Raw genomic sequence first — 23,128 nt, 5'->3', positions numbered from 1 at the left:
CACTACTCCCATTTGAAATTTGCTTTTAGATTATATTAAGGCATGAATTGCAGTTAAGGGTTTGCATACCAGCCCTGTGTGTGTGTGTGTGTGTGTGTGTGTGTGTGTGTGTGTGTGTGTGTAAGAGTTTTCTACCATATCCCACTCCATACGCCACCCAAAACCAAAGTAAGTAGGAATAGTGTTGCCAGATATAGCATAGAACATTCAATTGAATTTGAATTTCAGCTAAACAATGAATTATTTATTTAGTATAAGTATGTCCTAAGGGTTTCACAAAGGCCAAATATTGCATGGAGCATACTTATGTTAAAAAATTATTCATTGTTTAGCTGAAATTCAAATTTAACTAGGCATTCTATATTTTTATTTGTTAAATCTGGCAACTCTAATAAAAACCATTTATTCCCCTGATGTATATGGCAGACCCTGCCCACCGGTATGTCAAAATCTTAGTTATGTTGACTTATCCACAAGAAAATGTTAATAGTTCTTCTGAATTTTAAACCATATTAGAAATAAGTTTTTAATCCTTTAGCTGAATTGTCTCCCAACTTGTCTCACATTTTTCCATTCTGAATCTCTCATTTTTCTCCAAATAACACATTTGAAGGATTGCATTTTTATTTGTGATAAAACCCATAGATAGAATATACATACAGGTCACATAAAAATACATGAGGTTGATAATTAAACTATACAGTGTTGGGTAGGTAGTAATGATTAAAGAACTACACAATTATTGTATACAGTGTCTTAATGTCGATGAATCTCTTCTTAAAAGCACTCCTTGAACAAAGTATGTTTTAGCTGTTAGTAATAAAGCAAACACTTTAAAAATACGATTTAGAGAACTACAGCCTCAAAACATTCACTCAAACTCTATCTCATGGATTGATTCACCATTTGATAAATGGCCTTAATTTACAATGACCTCTCAATAACATACAAGGGAAAAGCAACATGAAGCCCATTACATGCAGAAGCAATTACAGAAGATCACTTTGGAACAGTAGCACCATTCCACATTATAATATGCACATGTGTTCTATTGCACCTTCCTGAGTTGAACTTTGAAAATCATAGCCACATGAAGCACCAGAATAGATGAATTCATCCCAAGCTGGGCCTTCAGTGGGGGTAGTAGTAATTTTGACCATCATAGCTATCATAGCTATGCCCTTTATAGTAGCTGTATTCATCCTCATAGGCTCGATAATTGTCCCCTCGAGGTTCCCTATTCTCATTTTCATAGACTTCATATCCATTGTCATATTCATTGGTGCCTGTTTGTTCATACTCCCCCTCATATTCAGTGGTGGTGGTTTCACCCAGTGGTGGGGGTGTGGTTCCATAGACCTCCTGCGGTAGAGTTGTAGGTTCGAACCTGCCATTGTCCTGTTCCCCAGCCACTGTGGTTCCTTCTGCATTGGCATCAGGGACACTTTCTTCTTCCCCTTCTTCTTCTCCATTGTCTCCACCACTGCTACCATTGCCATTTTCTACATCTGTACTATTGGTGCTGGTGCCATTTACACCCTGCTCATTTTCATCCACTTCTGCTTCGTTTTCTTCATTTTCATTTTCTTCCTCTTCCTCTTCTTCTTCTTCATCACTTTCCTCCTTTTTTGTAGCCTTCTTTCCTGTTTCTCCAGTCTGTAAGGAAAATTTTGAAATAATCCGAATCTAGGCATGAAAAATGTAAAACAGGATCATAACTTCATCCAGCACAGGCTGTACCGATAGCTTTGTTCTACATGTAATTCTGAATTGAAGCCAATTTAACCAAAAAGAAAATCAGAATTAGTACCTTTGTCATTGGGTTTTGATAGGGAAAAATGTACCTGATAAATAAGACGTCTCTGTGGGAGATGCTTTCTCTAGCTTTACTACTCACTTTCTCTGTCTTAGAATCCTCTTCTCTGAAATGCAATGGCATTTCTCAGGACTTTTTATCTATTGCTGAGATGCTTGTCCTTAGTCTTCCGTTATAATGTAGAAAGTCAGTGTAATAACATGGAAAGAGAACTTGCCTGGGAAAAGGTCTTTCCCTATTTGTAAACAGGAAAATTATGTCTTCTCTTGCTTTGGGTTAAAGCAGATAATATAAAATATTCTGTATATAGTGTCGGGATAACCTTAGACTTAGACAGTAAACCTTAGACAGTAAAGACATGAAATCAGATTTAACATTTTGGAAGAATTATTACCTTGGGAAGTTGGATTGCAGCTAGACCTACAGTCCCTGTTTCAGGCGTGGTCTCCTCTCCATAGCCAGGTGTGGTAGCAGAAAGTGTGGAGTTCTCAGCCTCAGATTCTTCCTCTTCATTTTCATTAGACTCTTCATTGTTTGCTTCTTCATTTGACGTTTCCTGGTAGAAATGTCCAGAGCAAGAAAATTTATTTCAGCCAGAAGCTAACTCAAGATTTGTTGGAATCATGAACCATTGTTGGGGAAAATATGTTTATCCCTCAGCCAGCTCATCACCCAGTGTTGACAATTCTGCTTCCTCTTATGCCATTTGCACTTCTCACTTCTAACAACTCAACTCAGTTATCCCATTCTATAGTGTGTTTTAGATATTCCTACATTCTATTTAATCAATTCAAAAATATTTGTGTAATAATTTCTGTATATCTTACTATCTAGAATCACCTCACACAGGGCTTTGGCTCTTAAAGTATATCAATTAAAGTCTCAGTAAGTAATTATTTTAATTACTACAACATGGGCATAAATTAATATTATTTGCTGACAAATAAGCTGAGAACTTTATATATTTTTTAAAATTCTTTATAGCAGCCCAATAGGTAGGATTATTGCTCTTACTCTTTAGAAAAGGAAAATGAGCTCAGAAAAGCTAAATAACTTGCTTATGCTCTCAGAGTAAGTGATGAAGCTATATTTTTCTAATTCAAAAAGCTGACTCTTTTGTAGTGTACCATGAAGTTGTTGATGATGATTAGGATTTATATGAATTATCCACACTGCACCTAGGATATTTTTTTCAAAAGGGAATTTTTTTTAATAAAAAACAACTCCTTTCAAACAACTTTATAGCATATCTTATTTACTACCAAAAAGAAGTGAATATATTTCATTTGCTTTCAAGTTTATTAAAAGAAAGAATGACATACGTAATTCAAAATCCATCTGCCAATATGTAAGCCAGTTCTGTGCCATATGCAATATTTAAAAGATGTCAGGCATTTGACACACAATCAATTTTTCTGTGCAGTGAAGAAACTAAACACTCTAAGAAATCCTTAGTAATGTGTTGTTGCATGATATGTTTTTTAAAAACTACCACTCCTCAAATGAATGCTTATTATAATCTTTAGTATTTTAGTTGTTTTCCTTTACTCCATAGTGTTAGGCAATTGTTAACTGAGTTAATCTCACAATGTAATTCATAGCTAATATTAAAAGTCAGGAATTTGTGCATATGGAATTCATTTACTTTAAATGAGTCCTGGAAAATTGAATTCATTTTAATGCATTTTTAAAGATACTGTGATGTTAAGATAACTTCAACTTGGAACCCTATATTTTAAGATGTGAAAACAAACAAAACTTAGATTTAGCCTGCCTTATTATTAAAATAAGTGAATAAAAAGATTACGTTTGTTTCATAAAATTTGTAAATTCCTCTGTTTCAATGAACTCTTGGAACTACTAGGGTCTACCCCAAAACAGTCTCTAAACTAATTGTGCCAAATTCCCATAAACACTATAGTGTTTATTTATTTTTTCATGTTTATGCTTTACTCCAACAGAATAAATCTTTCAGAGATAGAAGAGGAAAAATTAGAGTAAGAGAATATACAAGTTGGGCCGTGTACCCTCATTTCAGGTAAAAAGTCTGAGGTCCAGTGGAATAAATGACTTGTATGAGGTCAAACAGATAGCAGTTCATTAGCGACAGGGTCCATAGGCCCAAACTCCCAACTTATTGATGTCTGTGTTTTCTCCTACAGCACCCTTCTTTTCCTACACTCTTCATTTAAGGACGTCCTGCTGTAGTGAGTTAAAAGGAAAATAGGCCAGTCTGTTGACAAATATATTAGTTAATAGAAAAATTAGCAATAATTTGTGCTTTAAAAAGTATTACTAACCCACTAGAATGTCTAAAGTGACTGAAAAAAAAGGTATTGGTGAGAATGTGGAGCAGCTGGAACCCTCATATACTGACAATGAGAGTTTACATTGGTATGTCTGCTTTGGAAAACTGGTTGCATCTACTCAGGTTGAACATATACATAGGCTTTTGACTTAGAAATGTCATTTGTAGGTAAATTGGTCTCTAGAAATGAATGCATATATTCACCAAAAGGAGCACTAGAATGTTTATAGCAGTACTCTTTGTTATAACCCAAACTTGGAAACTATCCAAATGTCCATCATCAGAAGAATAATACATTATGGCCCATTCACATGAAATACTGATAATGAGGATGAACAATTTACAATTACAGAACAGTATGGATCAATCTCTGAAGTTGAGAGTGGAATAGGTCACATACAAAAGAGTATATGCTGTATTATTCCATACAGGTATAATACACAAAAATAGGCGAAAACTATCTATTTGTTAAGAGTCAAAATACATAGCAGTCACCCTTCGTGGGGCATATTTAATGAGTAGAATGGAGACCAAAGCATGTGTTGCTTTTTGATATGGGTGCTGGTTACACTTGTGTATTCAATTTCTGAAATTTCAATGACCTGTATACTTATGATAATTGTGATATATTATATTATATTATATATTATATTATATATTATATATTATATTATATTATATTATATTTCAATAAAGATTTTATATTTATTGACGCTGAATAGTTTAGGAGTGTAAAAAATGTATAATTGCCAAATAGAATATATGCCTAAGCACCTTCTCATGTGAATACAATTCCTGGGGACTCTGTATTTAACCTCTGCCAATGAAATTTTAGGGAAGAAACAGAAGTTACAGAATCTCTTCAGAATGGAAGACTCTCTGGTTTAGTCATCCACTTTTCCATTATCATTTTTAATGAATGATTTTTAGAGCATTTATTCCTCTGAAGGTTTAAAATCAAACCACCAAATATTTACTGGGCATCATATATGTATAAAAAACTATGCTAACAGTGTGAGAAAATACAGAAGAGAGTACAGCATTGTTTCTCCCCAAAGAGGGATGGAACTTATGGACTCTAAGTCCCCTACGTCATGGGGAGCTTGTAGGAAAGTTCTGGGAGAACCATAAATGTTCAGAGATTGTTGGCAAATTTTTGAATGTGTGTGATTTTGTCAGAGTCCTAAAGGAGTCCTAATCTTCCTCAATCCCCAACCACCATCACAATAAATAAAGAACCATTGTCAAAAGGAACCTAATCTAATTGGGAAATCTAGCAGGGCAAGGCAATTTTACAATCACTGTACAGCAAACAGCTGGAGTTAAATGGATTACTCTAGCGTAGTTCTTGTGTAAAATTACTATATGGAATTACAGGCAAAATTTTGTGGGATTTCGTAGTTGGCATTTTTCCTGCTACTGGCTTGACATTCTTGTTAGGGCCTTCCTTTAAGCTATTAGCAAAATTCCAGTAAATTGTGGTACTGGAAATGTTAATTATATGGTTAAAACAATTAAAATAATTATTTGTCACTTTTAAAGTTCCCATACCATTTTGTTTTCAAGATAGTAGACATTTATCCATGATCCACTTTTGACTGTCATTGTCCATTCATAAATAGCACCTATGAACACCTAAATTTAGAAGGTTCCTAAACCAGTGGATTGCTATAATTGGCAATCCAGGAAAATGTACCAAATTAGTATGTTTCCTCGGGCAACATTGTCAGTTATAAACATGTTAGCACAATTGTCAAGATATATAGATGAATTTTAGCCATGAACTACACTAATTTGTTGTAGTATATCAGATGATATCTTTACATCTTGAGTATGTGAATTTTTGTAAAAACATGAATTTTATTATTAGACAAAAAGACATATGACACTCTTATTAAAAAGAACAACCTTACTTTGTGGGTCAAGAAAGTCAGATGAATCACAATAACACAGTAGAGGACATAAGATTAGTTTTCATCTACTACCACTTAGTACTAAGTTTAAGTCCGGTCCTTAAAACGAGCAGTGAGTTTAGAACTATTATGTACTTGTCTTTTAGCATCATAGTCTATCCACCTAAATATAAATAATACTTACCTTTTTATCAGAATTTATACTTCTCCCACTTAAAATGGAGACACTTTTGGTTTTGTGTACCACTTACACATAACTTTAATCCCAAACAGCAATAGTGTTTTAAACAGCTTATTTTAGTTGATTCTAATTTAAATAGCACTCCACTTACCCAAAATAGAAGACTGTGGGCAGTTGGTAAGCTGGCAATGGCTATTTGCTGAGTCCTGACTACAGTACACTAGTTTCCTATTTGTTTTTGTGCTGCCTGGTTTGTTGTGAAAAACCTACAGAAATTCCTTACCTCTTCCTCTTCCTCCTCCTCTGAGCTATCACCATCTCCATTTTCTTCAGATGAGTCACTGCTCTGAAAAAAATATGCACATGAATTCATACACATATGAACATGTAATTAGGTTTACATTTATTTACTTAGAACTGTTCTCATGCTAACGTGGGAAAGATATGAGGAGATTGGGCATATAGAAAATGAGGTTAGAGAGAAAAAGGCATTTTACACCGATCAAGATAAACCAGGGGTGCCAAAAAAATGTATATACGTGATTTGTATTCATCTTTTGTTATCAGTATTTATTATTACAATTTTAATACATTTTTTTTCTTTCTTAAAATGTGTATAAATTTTTTTGGCACCCTCTGTATATGAGATGTTCCGTTTTCAACCTCAAAAGTACTGACAATATGTTCAAACAATTTGTATGTAAAAACTAGAGCAATGACTCAAAAAATTACTTTACTCTCAGAGAACAAAAGGATTATCTATTCCAATTTCTTTATTTTACAGAGAAGGAATCTGAAGCCCAGAATTGTTGTGACTTCTCCAACCAGTTCAAGGTAAATCGTGGGCTAAGGCATAGTTCACATTGTTTTATTTTCTTTGTAAAATATGAATAAAATGATGATTAGACTTATTATAAAATATAAGTTGTCACTGGGTGATTCTCTTAACTAGTGAGATTTCCTGGTGAATTTAAATTAGAATTTTACTTGAAATTAAATTTGCACATAATTTTAATATATTTCAACTTAATTAAAGCTAATCCCTAAAATATTGATAAATATATATGGAAAATCAATTCATTTACTCATTTAGGAGATTTTTTAGTACCATCCCTCTAAAGAACTCAATATTGAATGACAATAAATCAAACCAAAGAGTCCGTCATAAAAATGTAAGCTAATGAGCTTTGCTACTTTTTAAAAGAAAATATAAATCTAAACATCTGCTTTTAGAGCCTTTAAGATTGTAGAGGAGCTTCTTCATCTTTCTCCGAGTGATAATCCAAAATAAATTTTCCTTCTTTTTCTGCAACCACTCCTAATGGCAACAGGTATACAAATAGATACCCAACTTAATTTTCTTTCCTTTTCTATCATGCAAATTTTAGCTTTGATTCTCATGATGCTGTTAAGTTCCTTGGGTCTTAGGAAATACAGCTGTAGAAGAACCTCAGGGTTAGAGATCAGATCTGAGGAAACAATTATGTCCCAGTCCTGTTCAGAGCCATCCTGCTGGGCTCATTCTTCAGGTGGCCACACCAGCCACCCAAGGAAAGGGAATGCTTGTCCCCTGGAGCCAAGAATAACCTCGAGTGGAAAAGAGAATAATTAGACCTGCTCTTCCGCTGGCATGACCTAATGGTGGTGCCTTCCTCAACCCAGAGGGTCAATAAAGAATAATATTATATTTGAACTATTTTTATTAAATTATATATAGAGGACAGCATATTTACGCAGCATATTTTGTTTCAGTGGGAGTGTTTAATCATTTTTCAAGGTTTCTCATGTCTAGCCTTCTTCCTACCCCAACCACATCACTCTTCAATTAATATCTACAGTGAGAACAGTTTTTAAACTGCATGAAATGCCTTGGCATTTTCTCATTTTCCTTTCTTTCATTTATGCTTTCATGTATATATATATGAAAGACTTCTGGAAAATCAATAAGACAGTGACAAATTGGTAATGAAAGAAAGGAAAATAAGAAAAGATATATATTTATATACCATTACTCCTTCTAACTTATATTACTCCAGTTATTCAATCCCTGGGCATTATACATTCCGGGCATTGTACTGAGAATGAGGGTCATAGCAAGAGATGAGGTTGGAAATGTGGACAGTTTCCCTGTATCGAGCACTGTGATAGCAGAGATGAGTTCAATAAAAGAAATATAAGATAAAATTCCTACCCTCTAAGAGTTTACGCACTAGTCAAGTATCATTTGAATCATAACAAAGCAATTCCCTCACTTAAAAATGCTTAAGGTGTTAAGATTATTTGTACTTCCATTTCTATAATCACACAGGTGGATATGCTATGGGCTATGGCAGAGTGTTGATAGCTTTGCAAACAATATAACATATCTCATGTGAGTTGATATTTTAGAAATGATTATGTACTCATATAAACAGATTTCAAAGCCAATGCAGCTTAATCCATTTTGGGGTGACAATCTGGGCACTAAATACTTAGTAGACTTAAGAGGATAAATAATATGCAAACCATATACGTAGACATGTAAGGGAAAAAGTCCTAGAAATAAAACTTTGCAAAATAGGAGACTAGATAAATACTAAGTCAGACTGTTATATTGAGAGACATTATTTTCTTGGATTCTTTATTAAAACAACTAACTTACAAATTCTACATTAATTAAGATGGACTTATTTGTACATAACTTGTGGAAATTTTATATATTAAAGATCTACTTAAAGATCTATGAGCTTTGAGTCCATCAGTAGTGAAAAGTTGAAGAGGTAGTCAGAAACTTAAATTTATTATCATTTCTATTTTATTTAAGAAAGAAAACAAAGCAAACTTTCAAATGAGCAATGTTTATTTATGGGCCTGAGGTGAACCAAAGAATGGAAGACAATTCTGAAAACCCACAACTACTGTATCACTTGTGCTCATATTTCTGTGGCCACACACATTCCCCATAATTATTATGGTGCTAGAAATACTTTAAAATTATCATTTCCTATCATTGTATGAGTTAGAGATGGGTTAGCCCAACATATGGTAGGGTGCTATGCCAAGCCACTGTGCTGAGACATCGTTTTTAGCATCCTGACTTCTTTTAGTGTCTCAGGAGTCCTGGATCAAACGGTGCATGATTGGTGCCCTAAACCCAAACTCTATAGGAATAAAAATAGCACAATGCTGTTTAGATGTATATTTAAAATCAACACCACACCCTCCAGTTTTCAAAGTCCCTCTTCACTGGTAACCCAATAAAAACAGATACTCTCATTTTTAGTACTGAGTTAGTTTCCTTTTGTTTTCAAATTTTAAAAATGTTTTGTTTTTCTTGCCAGCATTTTAGTTTACTTCACAAATTTTTCTCTTTCTTCTGCATTTCTTGAGCCACACTTCCGTTATAATTATGCTCCAATGTATGGCAAATTTATTGCTCTAGTGACGTACACAGGTCAAAGGTTCAGAAAAATCTTCAGTAGTCACCGTTGATTATCAAGAATGTGGTTTTTTTTAAGGGTCTCTACTGTTTATAAAGCCAATTTTTTTCCAACCAAATAAAAGACTCTCACTTATTGGATGTAAAACAGCTGTATGACAGTATTGAATCAACTATAACATGACAATTAGTGAGTGGCATTATCATTGACTTAATTGTGAACAACTGATAAAATTGTCCACTTTTGTCGGTGCGCTACCTGAATTCAATGTGCCAAGGTATTTGCTTTTATTATATCATTTTAGACTGGGTCCAAATGATTTTACTCTATGTATATATTTCTGCTTAAAAAAGAACTTAGGAATAGATTTTATTTTATTACATTAAAAACAAACTTTTTGTAATAAGTAGTCTTTCTGGCTGAATTTCAGTAAGAGTTGAATTGAGGTGTTTTGCAGTTAAATTTGATTCCCTTTAAATTGTAATGGGTGAGAAGGAAAATTAATTTTTATACTTACCTGAACTGGAAATCGTTTTAGAGGAGGATAAAAGTAGGCATGCTTGTAAAGGTAGTATCGTGGTCTGTACTTGAAGACCTGCATAAACAAAGTAAATGGTATATTCGTGTTTAATGTGCAATAACTGTAAAGTGTAGTCAGGCCAAGGAAGTGTGCTAAAATTAATTACCCCATTTTCTTCAGAATCCTCTAATTTGGCTCTTCGGTGAAAATTTTTCATCTGTTTAAAAGAACATTTAATTATAACATATCCTCTCTTTCACATAAAAAGACATAAGTGGAAGCAACTATAGGTTTTCAATAAAAAACTTACCGAGAAAGCACAGGCCATTCCCAAAATGCTGAGCAAAATTAAAGCAGTCTTCATTGTGGAGATTGCTTCTGGAATTAATGAAGTGGTAAAGTTAATAAATATTAAAACTAAGACTGTAACTTTTTTGCTCAGATTAGATGAAATATTTAATTTGTTTTTATTTTTCTGTCCAACTATAGTTTTAATTAATTGAGACCAAATTTCTGCTTTTGTTTTAAAGTTGTTCCTTCTATTTAAGTGACAGAAGACTGACTTTACACACCTATTTAATTAATCTTGAATTCCATATTTGGTCTTAACCTATCTTCTGTGATCTGTCACTGGAAGACCATTTCATCAACTGCAAAGGGCTTGAATGCTTAGCATACTTCACTTTGGGGCTAGGAGTTCTAATATCATTGCCACAGGAATATCAGCCAAGTGAATTGAATTGTTAGTGTAGTTATGTGACCTATTTATTTTGCTTAACAAATTAAGCAAAGATAAATACATGTAAATGATTGCTTTTATGCCAATAATTCTACAGACATTCCCAGCTTCTAAATAGCTTTTGAACTAAAAGGTCATTTATAAAATGGAGACTATGAGCCATTTTCTCATGAGTACCTTAGAATACTTGGTATTGTCTTTTATGTGTGTGAAATGATCCATAATATGTGAAATACTATTTTCATAGTATGTTGCACCAAACAGCCATGTTTAACGAAGGATGATTCTATGTGGAGAATTCATCAGTTTCACCTTGGGATATCAGGGGAAAATTTCCTCAAGTTAGGTTTTTCTTCAGTTCCATTTAAACTTTCCATCACTAGTGGGGGAAACTGCCATGGGATGGATCATGGGATCTCCAAGGTCAAGGAAGAGTTAAAATGCAACTCTCAGAGTGGGGATAGTTCTCTAATGGTGTTGGATTTGCAGCCATGCAAAGATTTCAGTTCCACATAGATTCCTCATAGGAAAAAGGAGAGAGATAGTGAGATCCTATCCAATTTTATTGGATTTAAATCCAATTTAACAGAGGTTGGATTAAACTTACTGACAGCCTACTAACACCCATTTATACTGACACACACATGTAACCGAGAGTGCTTTCTCACACAGAGTGGCAGCATTGGCAACATTTTAGAAGCAATATGTAATGATGATGTCAATTTTCCCATTAACATACTTGGAAAAGTAATATATAAAATGTATAAAACCCATGTCATATACTGTACCCGAAGTTGATTTTGCGTTTTGTCATCATTAAACAAGACTTATTTCATCCTTATTGAGTATCTGCACTAAAACAAACATTACACAGTGTCAGGCTTGAGGCCTGGAGAAGCTGTGTTGGGTACTAAGTCACACTCTATTTGTGGCAGACTAGGTCTTTTGATTTTGATGCCTACACACTTCCTCACAGTCCTCTCTACTTTAGTAAAGTTCTTGATGGCCACAGGAAGATAAAGAGGCTTTGCCCCTGAGGGGAGCCCATTTGTTTCAGAAGCTTTCTGTGCTCTTGGGGTGCTCTGAATAATACTTTGAACTTTGCCATCCATGATGGAGCCCACCTATAAACAGAAGATTGTTGCCCTGCAACTTCATTGGAAAAGGGTTGGAATATTATAGAGCTTAAAAACTTAAAAACATGGAACTGTAGAAAGAGTGTTGATCACATAAATTTCTCATAACAAGCCATAAAAACAACTAGATGAAAACATAGCAGGGATAATATAAAAAGAACCAAGCAACTCATGTAGGCAGTAATTGGCTGCAAAAATAAAATCTAATTTTATTTATTTTGTGATTCAGCAAAAGCAAAGACCTCTATATTTACCTTTAATAACTCAGACAACAATTTAAACATTCTTAAAGGATACTTTTAGGAAGATAATTATAAATTTTCATTGGAAAAGTATGATAAACCACCAACATTATTTATTTCTCTGGCACTATATATTTTTCCATACTGATTTTAGAGTTATAGAATATTAACACTTTGAAACTGAATGTATATCATATTGAAAAGATACTGTATGTAATTGAAGTACAGATTAGGCATAAGTTATGGAGAAATCTGCATACATCAAGGCAGATTTGCAAATGCGAAATAGTATTTCAGTCAGGTTATCAGAATGCATCAGAATGAGAAAACAAAGAGTTATCTATGAAGTGGAGAGATAGAAAGTAGGAAGCATAATTTTCTAGTTTATGTGCATAATATTAAGAACTTACTTGCATAGGTTAATAAGCTTAGTTTTTTGGGAAGAATCTAAAAATCTGAGGTACTAGTTTAATGATAAACAAGTGTTAAATTACATAGCCATTCTATACAGTGCAATAATATCAACTTTTAAATAACAAATTTACAGTGAAATCCAAAGATGTAAGCTGTGGAGTGTCTGATTTTAAGATAATGAAGTTGTCATATTAAATCTTACCCTTTTGCAGTCCTGGAATGAGGAGGCAGGCTCACAGGAGTGAGTGACACAGATTGAATATTTTCTCTGCTCTCTCACTCACTCATTCACTTGCCCTTGCTGGCTATAAACTCTTCTTTGCCTTCCAACAGCCAATCACTGTCATGGTAAAGATGATGTCAGAATGTGGATTCTCACCAAAAAATTCCCAAACATCAACACTTTTTCAAGACACAGACTCATTTGAATAAACATGAAACATGGTCCTAGTGCCAAGAGGTTTGCATTGTGGAATTTAATTGAAGGTTTAGATGAAGATGAATGGTTTGAGTTCTGAATATATATAATACACTGGATTCGAATTAAAATAAATAGCAAAGATTTAACCATTTAAAAATGTCATAATTATACAAGTGTTCACTATGTTGAAAGGAAGGAAAACTTAACTGTCATTAGATACAGTCCTACATTATTAGTTTAATAGAAAATAGGATTAGAGCTGGCAAGGGTGATCTGTTGTTAATGAAATGATTCAGAAAAACCAAGCCCACAAGGAATTTATTGATAAACTAAAGAGCTAATTTTTTTAATTTGCAAAGGGAAATTTAGCTGAATAACTTGCATGTTCTTCTTGTACAGGAAATTTATTCTTACCCCAGTTGTGAAGTCTACCCGAGAAACCAAAAATTAATAAATATCATTATTAAATGAGTGTGCCCGTCACCTTATTAGATGTTTTAAATAAACCCTCTTTTACTCCAGGAAAGTTGCCTGGAAAATAGGTAGACTCATAAAATGGGAATTTGGAGAGGCCCTTTTGACTCAATTCAACTCCATCAGTTTAGGTCAGTTAACCAAACTTTGACTTACTGAGCTTTCCACTCTGTCCTGAACCAGGACAATGAGCCAATGTTCCAGGACAGGGACAGCCAAATATAAGAAAGCTCTGGTTCCTGCCAGTAAAAATTTCACAGTTGTATAGAGAGACAGACATATAGCTTTGGACACAGAAATCAAATTATCTACACGGTTTAGAGGTATTGCAGAAATAGGGAGGTTTAATTCAAAATGACAAAAGAGCAGTGGAGCTGGGCCCTGACATGAGACTAGGAATTTGCTAGGTTATCAAAGGGAAGAGGTTATCAAGAAGGAAGAGGAAAGCACTCTTGGGAGTGGATTTTAAAGACATGGAAATGTGTAAACAACATGATGACACCATCTAGTATTTGCTAAGTTCTCTCGTGCTAGTTCTTCATTTGGGCTAATTCACTCATCCTTCACACACACAGAAAACAATTCTGTGAGATTATTCCCATTCTATAGGTGAGGTAAGTGAGGCACAGTGATGGTAAGTATGTCCTGGATTGCATGGCTAGTAAATGGGGGAATCTAGGGATCAAAGTCAAGTCTGTCTAATTCTAGAGTCTACTTTTAATCATTATTATCTCCTTGCTGGCATATTCATAAAACTTCAATAATTTAATAGATTGGAATAGAGTGAATGGAAGTAGCGACAAATGAGAGTGATTAGATAGGCAAAAACCAGAAGATGGATGGGGCTGTAGGTTGCACTAAGGAGTATGGACTCCATCATGAAATGAGAAAATACCAACGGGTCAAAGCAGAAAAATAACATACTTAGATTTTCAGTTTGAAAAAAATCTTTTGTTGATAAGGCAGAGCTGGGTTGAAGAAGGCAAGATTGGAGGAGAGGAGCTTCCAAAAGCTATTTTAGTGGTCCAGGAAAGCAATGATAAAGGCCTGAACTAAAGCAGTGACAGTGGAGACTGAAAGGGTAGAACAAATAAAAGAGATGTTTAATAGATAAAATGAAAAGCACTTAGTAGAAATAAGGGAAGGAGAGAATCCTAGGATGACTTCTGGATTTATGGTTTGGGTAAATTTGTTCATGCTGGGGCCATATCACATGCAGTATCTAGCAGAGTAATTGGTATATTATAATCACTGAGCATGTTGTTAACAATATATGATATAATGAAAGAAGTAGAGAACTGACTGGAGTTTTTTGTTCCTGATTCCACACCATGTGAACCACTTAACCATCCTGGGGCTTCAATTCAGTCCATCTTTTAAAAATAAGAGTTTTCACACCAAACCTTCCCCAGCCATTGTGTGCCTCCATCACCTGTGAAGCATTCTTGTCAAACAATCAAACCTGAATCTGCTGAAGTCTAGATCGACTAGGTTAGAGGAAATACAGGGACTAGAACAATGTATAAAAGGACGCCACTGGGATGCATTCAGCAAAATCCAGAATGTGGAAAACTTTATAAGACATAGTACCTGGCTTCTATTTCATTAGCAAGAAAAAAAATTTTAAAGGAGGAACAATAGATTAAAAGGACCTCAGAGGCACATCTAGAGAAATTATGAAACAATTGGAGGAACACTGAATGCTTACTAGATATTTTATGGTATGAAGAAATTATTATTAATTTTGTAATTGTGATGATATTATGTTTTTAAAAAGAATTCTTATTTCTTAGAAATCATACTACAATATGTATGAATAAAACAGTTATCTGGGGGTGGGCATAAAGATAAAACAAGGCTGGCCATAAATTGATAATCATTGAATTGGTCGTATGTCAATGGGGATTCATGATACTATTCTCTTTATATTTTTATATGTTTGAAACATATAAAATATATGAACAGTTCTTTTTTAATGGAAAATGAAAATAATTAGATTAAGTGATCTTTTTCAATTTTTAATATTCTATAATCCCTTATTTTCAACAAATTATTTAAGCCGGGTATATCCTTTCCAACAGCCCTCCAGCTAATCCAATCAAAGCTCTACCTCTAAATTGACTAGATTTATTCATGCATGCTCATTGGAGCATTCTTTCTAGGGAGTAGTGCTAGAGAGAAAATAACAAAGAACACAGGTCCTTACTAATTCTGCTTTTTCTGTAATCAGGGATTTCCCAACAACACTTTTTGTTGCAATCTCATTATCATAATAATCTTCACTGAAATGTATTGTTTTCAATTTCTTCTCCTAGATGGTATATGAACACACATTCATCTTGTTGGCATACCACAACCAACTTGCACTGTGATGAGTCACTTCTGAGAAGAACTCACACTCGTGATGTATCCCTCTTTCTTAACTGATATACATATGCACTCAGTCGTCAAATTCTGTGAACACCACCTCCACAGTTTCTTTGGAATCCAACTTTATCCCTCCTTTCTTGTCAAGTCCTCATTACTTCTTGCCGTGTTAGAGTAGTAATATTATAATGTGGGCATGTTGCCTACTTCCTTCTAAACAATTCTGTGACCACAGGATTTAGAATCAAAGATTGAGGTGAAGTTCTGGTGCTGTCTCTTGATAGCTTTTGACTTTCATAAAATTGTCTCAACCTAAAATGTCTGACCCCAACTTTCCTTTCCAATATCATTTATTGCTTCTTGCCTGCTAGAATACATTTCAAGATGCTCTATAAAGACTTATGAATAGCCAAGTCTTAATGTAGACAAATACTTTAAAAACATATTTTCATGTGAAGTCCTTTTGCAGCGCTTACTTGAAAGCTCAATAACCTAGAATTTTCTGGAACAAATGACATTTTTTCCCCTCCGTAGAAAAATGCTAAAATTTTGGTTACGCCAGCGTTCTATTTATTACTAATCCTCTTTACTGTTCCTTCCATATCTTCCACATCCATTTGGCTCTCTGAAACCAAAGGTAGGATCTAGTTTGGGGATCAACCCTTACCTCTACAGTATTCTTCTGAGTTGCCTCACCATCAGCCTGGTTACTCTTTGATCTCCAGTCTCAGGTTTTGTTCCCCTTTAACAATCTGAGTTCCAGCATGCATTCTGCCTTTCATCCAGGCTTACTTGTTCAATGTTTACCTAGTTTTTCCATTAGTAAATCTCTGAATCTAGGGCTTTATATAATCAGCCAATTGCTGTTGCTTATTAAGCTATTGTAAGCCTGGGTGGTAGGGAATCTAAGGGACAGATTTTTCTTTTTAAGTCAGAATTTATAATCTAGTCAATGTCTATCTCCTCTCTTCCTTCCCAGGCCTCTCCTGTTTATGTGAAAGTCAAGCAATGCTTTTCCTAACCCTACCCAATTTCCCAGCAAAACTTTCATGTATTCCATAGCCAGAAATAACAAATACCAAACTTGTACCTAATATAAATTCTTATTTAAGAACCATCATGTTCCCTTGCTATAATAGTGTATCCGCGTGTGGTAGTGGTGGTCGTGGATGTGTGTCAATGTCATCTGTTTTTTATTGTGAGTTTCTGCAGGGCAAGGACTGTATCTATTTAAATTGCTGTATATGGACTCAGGGAAACCACATCTAGAGTTATTTACACAACATTGGAAGTTCTCATAGATTCTGACATCACGTGAACATTAGTGAGATGTATCAATTGATTTTTTTTTTTTTTTGCCCTTTCTAAAAGAGAAGGCAGAGGTGAACATACAATGCTATTAGATAGTAGATCTAAGGGCAGAGTACTTATAGACTATTCTCTGTGATGTGGTTCCTGTCTCAAAGGGAAAGATCTTGAATTTGTTCTTCTTGAATAAAGATTTGGAAGAAGTGCGTGAAGGTTAAATATGGCTGGATCTCTCTATAACCTTTGCAGGTACTTTCTCTATCATCTATTCTCTCTATTGGCTCTCTTTCATTGGCATTTAATTTTCAAGTCTCTTTCATAAAACGAAACAAACAAAAAAATCCTCTTTCATACACATTCCTACCCAGCTACTCATATATTTCTCTCTTTGTATTCATTGCCAAGTTTCTTGAGAGTTGTCAATATTTAATGACACAATTTCTTCATCATCTACTCAGATCTCAACCCATTGCAATATGGCCTTTGCCCCACAACTCTATACAAACCTACCTCGTAAAGGCTACCAATGATTTCAAATTCTGGTATAGAAGGAAGACCTCATCTTCAATAACAAGGTTCACATACAAGAAAGTCAGTTATTTCAATAACCACAATGCCTTACATCAGGCATTTATTCAATAAATGTTCTTGAAATACTGATGTCTAACTAACTAAGGATGAGTGAATGAAAGACCATCTATCACAGTGTTTCTTAACCCTTTTTTTGCCCATTATAGCCTACTAAGGAGGAAAATTTAATTTAATGTCTCCCTAAGTAGATAAATTTAATACCAAGGAATAAGATTTGTTGGACAGAGTTGAGCTTTGAAGGGCCACAAACCATTGTAATATCTAAGAATGGGAAAGGGAATCTACAATGATTTCTAGAAGGCTTTCACTTTTGTATTGTACCAGCCATAGCTAAGGAAAGAATAAACAAACAAAACTCTTTTCTAAATAAGGACAGATTGAGGGATAATTTTAATCTTGTCCTTTATTTAATAATTTTCTTTAACCCTCTCTGTGTTTTCAGCTAGAAACAAATTTTAACTTACCAGAGTACAGTAACAGAGAAACTCCTGTTTTATTTTATTACCTAATTATTCACTTAGTTTATGAGAAACCTGAATGTTTCATGAATGTTCGCTTTGAGGTGTTAAAATGCCTAATATTTTTTATCAAATCAGCACATTCTTTAGTGAAGAACTGAGAAATGTGTTCTCAGAAATCATCATTTCAGGGATTCCACAATTGACAAATATAGTCTCTTAGTTACTAGCTGGAGTTATATTTTGGGTGTTCCTTAGGTTTTCCATTGCCTCGGATCTTCTGCAATGACCTGCGATAATAACAGCTTCTGATTCCACAAAAAACAAATCACTGCCAGTCTTTACTGTGGTTTGTTGTAATTTTGTATGATATGGCTCACTCCATTGCACCAACGGTAAAGGTTACAACACATTTGACATCTGAGGTCAGTTGGTCACTTAGTGGATGTTTGTTGGGATTCACTTTGGTATTTTCTACTTAAATGTATCCATTGTGGATTCTTAGGGATACCTGTGGCCTAGCACATTCCAAACAAGTTTCTCTCTTTCGGAGGAGTGATCTTTCTGTATAAGTCTTATTTTCTTGCAGCTGATTTTTCCCCCTACCTAGGCTTTCATCTAGATCGCCTGTCCTAAAAATTTCTAGTTTTAGGGGTTTTTTTATTTTTCTTTTGATACTTTCTAGTTAATTCTAGCTTTTTTTTTTTTTTTTTTTTTCCTATTCCCAAATGACTCTGTATTACTGTCATGGTACTGCACATTTAGAAAGAACTTATTAAATGTTGGGTAACTAACTGAATGACTGACTTTCTTGTACATTACCCTTGTTATTGAAGATGGGGTATTCCCTCCATATCAGATTTTGAGCTAGGGATGTAAGTTCCTTCCTCTTCCTTATCCTACTCACCACCCAGAGAATAAAATAATAGTTATTTAGATTCAATTTTTTAGATAACTAAGAAATGCATTTCTTAGAGGGATTTTCAAATTCAAGATGGTTATCTATATCTTTGTATTGTCCAGGCACAGCCATGCTCAGATGCAAAAGATGAGATGACATGTCTCTCTTTAATTTTTAAAATCTAAAAATAATTTTAAATTATAATAAAATCAGGTGGAATAAAGTGATGATGAGTTAAATGTTTGGCCAAATCAGGATTACATCAGGTTAAGCAAGAAATTTGACAACTCTGGAAAACATGATCTTTTGTCACTATCATCACTATCACCATGAAAAAATGTTGGAATACCTATTTTCTTCTGATGCCAGTCAAAGTCTCTCTTTTGGAAGCATAATCTCTATCTGTAAAAAATAGGGTTTGGGGTTTTTTGTGTTTTTTTTTTGCATTTTTAGATAGAATTATCTAAAAACCTAGAAACAGTCATTCATTGATAGAAATATAAAATTAAGTAACAGCCAACATAGGCCAGATTTAGTATTCCCATAGTTATATAAGGAAAATAATAAGTACAATTGTGAAGTGGAGAGCCCATTAAAATTCAAATTTTGTGACTTAATTCTACAATGTTAGAAACATCTTTTAAAACACATGGAACTCCTTGTTTTTCTTTAAATCTGATGAGTTGGCATCAATAGATGATGTCCTCCGTTGGTCTTGTGGCTTTATGGGTAGGGTGGGGGGTCAAGGGATTTGCCTACAATTTCAGGCTGATTCAAAACCAGAGCCAAGTCCTCCTTGTAATTATGTTTTCCTGTAATAGCTCAAAAGCTCCTGCTCCATATTCAAGTCCATACTTTACTAAGGTAAATGGGCAGAGCCTTTACTTCTGTTGATGCTGCTGTGTGAAACAGTGAGAAGCCGCCACCCATGAGAGACCAGAATTGGTCTTTGTGGTGGAAGGAGTGTTAGCCACCACGAGAGACAAAAGTTCCCTCTGGATTTGGATGTTTTAAATCAGGTAGGGTATTATATGCAGGACTAGAGGGGAACATCACAAAACAGCAGGTTACTTTAGAACAATGAAATCTAAAGGACTACAGAAAAGGCAGCAGGGTGTATTAAATGAGGCATTGGATTACAAGGGGACCACTGCCCAGCTCAGGGGCCCATGGAGAAGTTATATGCATAGTATCAGGAAAGGCTGAGGTAGCAGGGGTGGGCAGTGGGAGCAAAGATGGTGACAGAAGAAGATATAATGGAAAACTGAACATCTTACTGTGCCTAATCATAAGAAACACACAAAAATTCAGAACATGACAAGACGCTTCCATGACACTAGTGGGAGAAAATTATTTGGCGTCATTTGTCTCCCAAAATAAAATTCATATTTCAAAAAAGAATTTGATTTACACAATCTAGCCATTTGTCCCAAAATTTGAAAAAAGATTACAGTTTTCTAAAACACATTCTTGCTAAGACTAATATTCCATTACTGCCTCTTCATTACTCCGTGTGCCCTTTTACTTACACTTGATATAACTATTTATATAATGTATAACTGGATTTAATATTGGCTAATTTGTCAATTGTCATTCACTTTGCAATAAGTGCAAAAGACATTTTAAAAACTCATGAAGTAATCTCTATATATCAAAAACTGTAATTTACTCTTTCTGAAACCATATCACAAATGGTATGTTTTAATAAATGCCCTGAATCATGATGTAAAGACTTTCCATTGCTTTGTACAAACTTCATCCTACAAATCCGCTCAGATGGTGAAGAAATCAACCCCAAGTTGATAAAGTAGTGTATTACTGACTCATAAGACTATTAATCACTCCTAGCACAATAATGAAGAAAATTGAAATTGATGTAGATTGTACATCTAAGTTTCTGAGCAACACAGTTTTTAATAACATGCCCAAGAAAAATGAGAGATGCTGTGTCCTGGAGCAGAATGCATCATGGTGTTCTTTCATCAAGGCAGAACATTGAGTTACACTTTCTGGTTAGCACTCTACTCTGTATTCCTTTGAAGTGTCGGTTTTTTTCACTTCCTATTTTTGTCCCATGGATTATTTTGCCTTCTGGTGAACTTTATAGAAATGGAATTGTCAAGTAAATCTTTTGTGTCTGACTTATTTTGCTGAACATAATACTTTTATTTTTTTCCCCCTTCTTCCACCTCCTCCTCCCCCACTCCAGTTCAAGCCGTTGTTTCTCAGTCCAGTTGTGCAGGACACAGCTCCCTGGCCCATGCTGGTACTATGAGCCTTACGCTCCCCCCAGCTAAGGCAGTCGCTCAACAGTCATCGGTTGGCTGCTCACAGAAGCTCAAAGCCGCTCTCGCCAGCTGCCTGCTGTTCATGCTGGCTGTCGGCCACTCATGGCAGCACACGGTAGCCCACGGCAGCACACAGCAGCCTACGGCAGCCTATGCCAACCTCTGGCTGCTCACCGCAGTCAAGCTCCAAGGAAAGTTGTTGTTTACAATCGTAGTTGTAGAGGATGCAGCTCACAGGCCCATGTGGGATTCGAACCAGCAACCTCGGTGTTAAGACCATAGTGCTCCAACCACCTGAGCCACCGGCCTCGGCCCCATAATACTTTTTATACCCATCTATTTTGATGCATGTACCAGTAGTTCATTTTTTTATTGATGAGTAATATTCCATTACATAAATATACACCACAATTTGGTTACTCATACTTCTGTTGATGGACATTTGGTTTTTTTCCAATTTTTTTTTCCCATCATGAAAAAAGCTGCAGTGAATACTGATGTACCCATCTGTATATGGACATATGACATGTTTGATTTTAAATTTCATCTGTAATGAAATTATAACATTAATACTTAAACTTTAATTAAGCAGTTACCACCAGAGGGTAAGGGAGGTGGGGGGTGGGAGATGAGGGTAAGGGGGATCAAATATATGGTGATGGAAGGAGAACTGACTCTGGGTGGTGAACACACAACGGGATTTATAGATTATGTAATACAGAGTTGTACACCTGAAATCTATGTGATTTTACTAACAATTGTCACCCCAATAAATTAAAAAAAAAAATTAAGCAGTTACCTTGAGTAGAATCAGAGTATAAAAGAGATGGACAATGATCAGTCCAATGCATTCAATAGTGTCTATAATCTGGGGAAACACCAGAACACAACAAGAGCTTCACACCGTAGTGCTCTCACCTCATCCCTGAGCACTTCAACCTGACTGCATTGGGAGCTGTCACATCAATAAGTAGACATCAGTTAGAGGTATACTGTGGAAAGACATACTTAGAGCCAGACATACTTGGGCTAAATTCTGGCTCAGTGACTTAAGATAAATTAATTGTCCACTCTGAGCCTCAGTCTTCTCATCTATAAAGTAATTCCCAGTTTGATAGGTAAAACAATTAAATGGGATGTACTAGTTAAGGTTATAGCAAATATAATTTGTATAAAATGTAATCAGAGATACAATAATTTATATATCATAATTAGACAAAATAAATTGAGGCTGTAATTTGAGTACTAACTCATATCCTACAGATAGTGGGGAGATTTAAATTAAAATAATTTGTATTGTTTTAAGTAGGTAATTTTCTGGTTGAGCTTACATATAGCAAATTGATGCAATAAATTAAACATACTCTAATGGATAGACCCCCCCCTCCTCAATGTTAGTGGCTTAAAAAATAAAATCCTTGAGCAATCTTATAACCAATGTTTTGAACTCTGTCTCTAGTAGGTTGCTTCCTCCATTTCATTTAGTTCTTTTTCTGGATTTTTCTCCTTTTCTTTCATTTAGGACACATTTCTTTATTTCCTCATTCTGGCTGCCTCTCTGTGTTTGTTTCTATGTCTTAGGTAGTTCTGCTCTGTCTCCAAGTCTTGGCTGGGTGGCTTTATGTTGTAGGT

General features: G+C 34.9%; 1 protein-coding gene and 1 long non-coding RNA gene across 2 annotated transcripts in view; one reads left to right on the top strand and one right to left on the bottom strand.

Annotated features, from left to right (window-relative positions):
* Nucleotides 1-23,128, top strand: part of LOC141569643 (uncharacterized) — a 166,420-nt gene that overhangs the window by 19,152 nt on the left and 124,140 nt on the right. Inside the window, exon 2 of the long non-coding RNA XR_012493358.2 lies at nt 7,003-7,052. This is a non-coding gene — a long non-coding RNA (uncharacterized LOC141569643). The remainder of the gene's footprint in view (nt 1-7,002; nt 7,053-23,128) is intronic.
* Nucleotides 607-12,997, bottom strand: IBSP (integrin binding sialoprotein). The gene is made up of 7 exons (XM_074323764.2): nt 12,891-12,997; nt 10,468-10,535; nt 10,324-10,374; nt 10,155-10,232; nt 6,502-6,564; nt 2,211-2,372; nt 607-1,656 (listed from the first exon to the last, which is right to left on the bottom strand). Exons 2-7 carry the CDS (start codon nt 10,519-10,521, stop codon nt 1,132-1,134), a joined length of 933 nt encoding a protein of 310 aa, XP_074179865.1. The 5' UTR covers nt 10,522-10,535; nt 12,891-12,997; the 3' UTR covers nt 607-1,131.

Source organism: Rhinolophus sinicus, chromosome 1, assembly GCF_057876585.1.
Source record: "Rhinolophus sinicus isolate RSI-liver-muscle chromosome 1, RSI-T2T, whole genome shotgun sequence".
NCBI classification, from domain to species: Eukaryota; Metazoa; Chordata; class Mammalia; order Chiroptera; family Rhinolophidae; genus Rhinolophus; species Rhinolophus sinicus.
The sequence above is the reverse complement of the archived record's forward strand: the minus strand, read 5'-3'. Positions and strand labels throughout refer to the sequence as shown.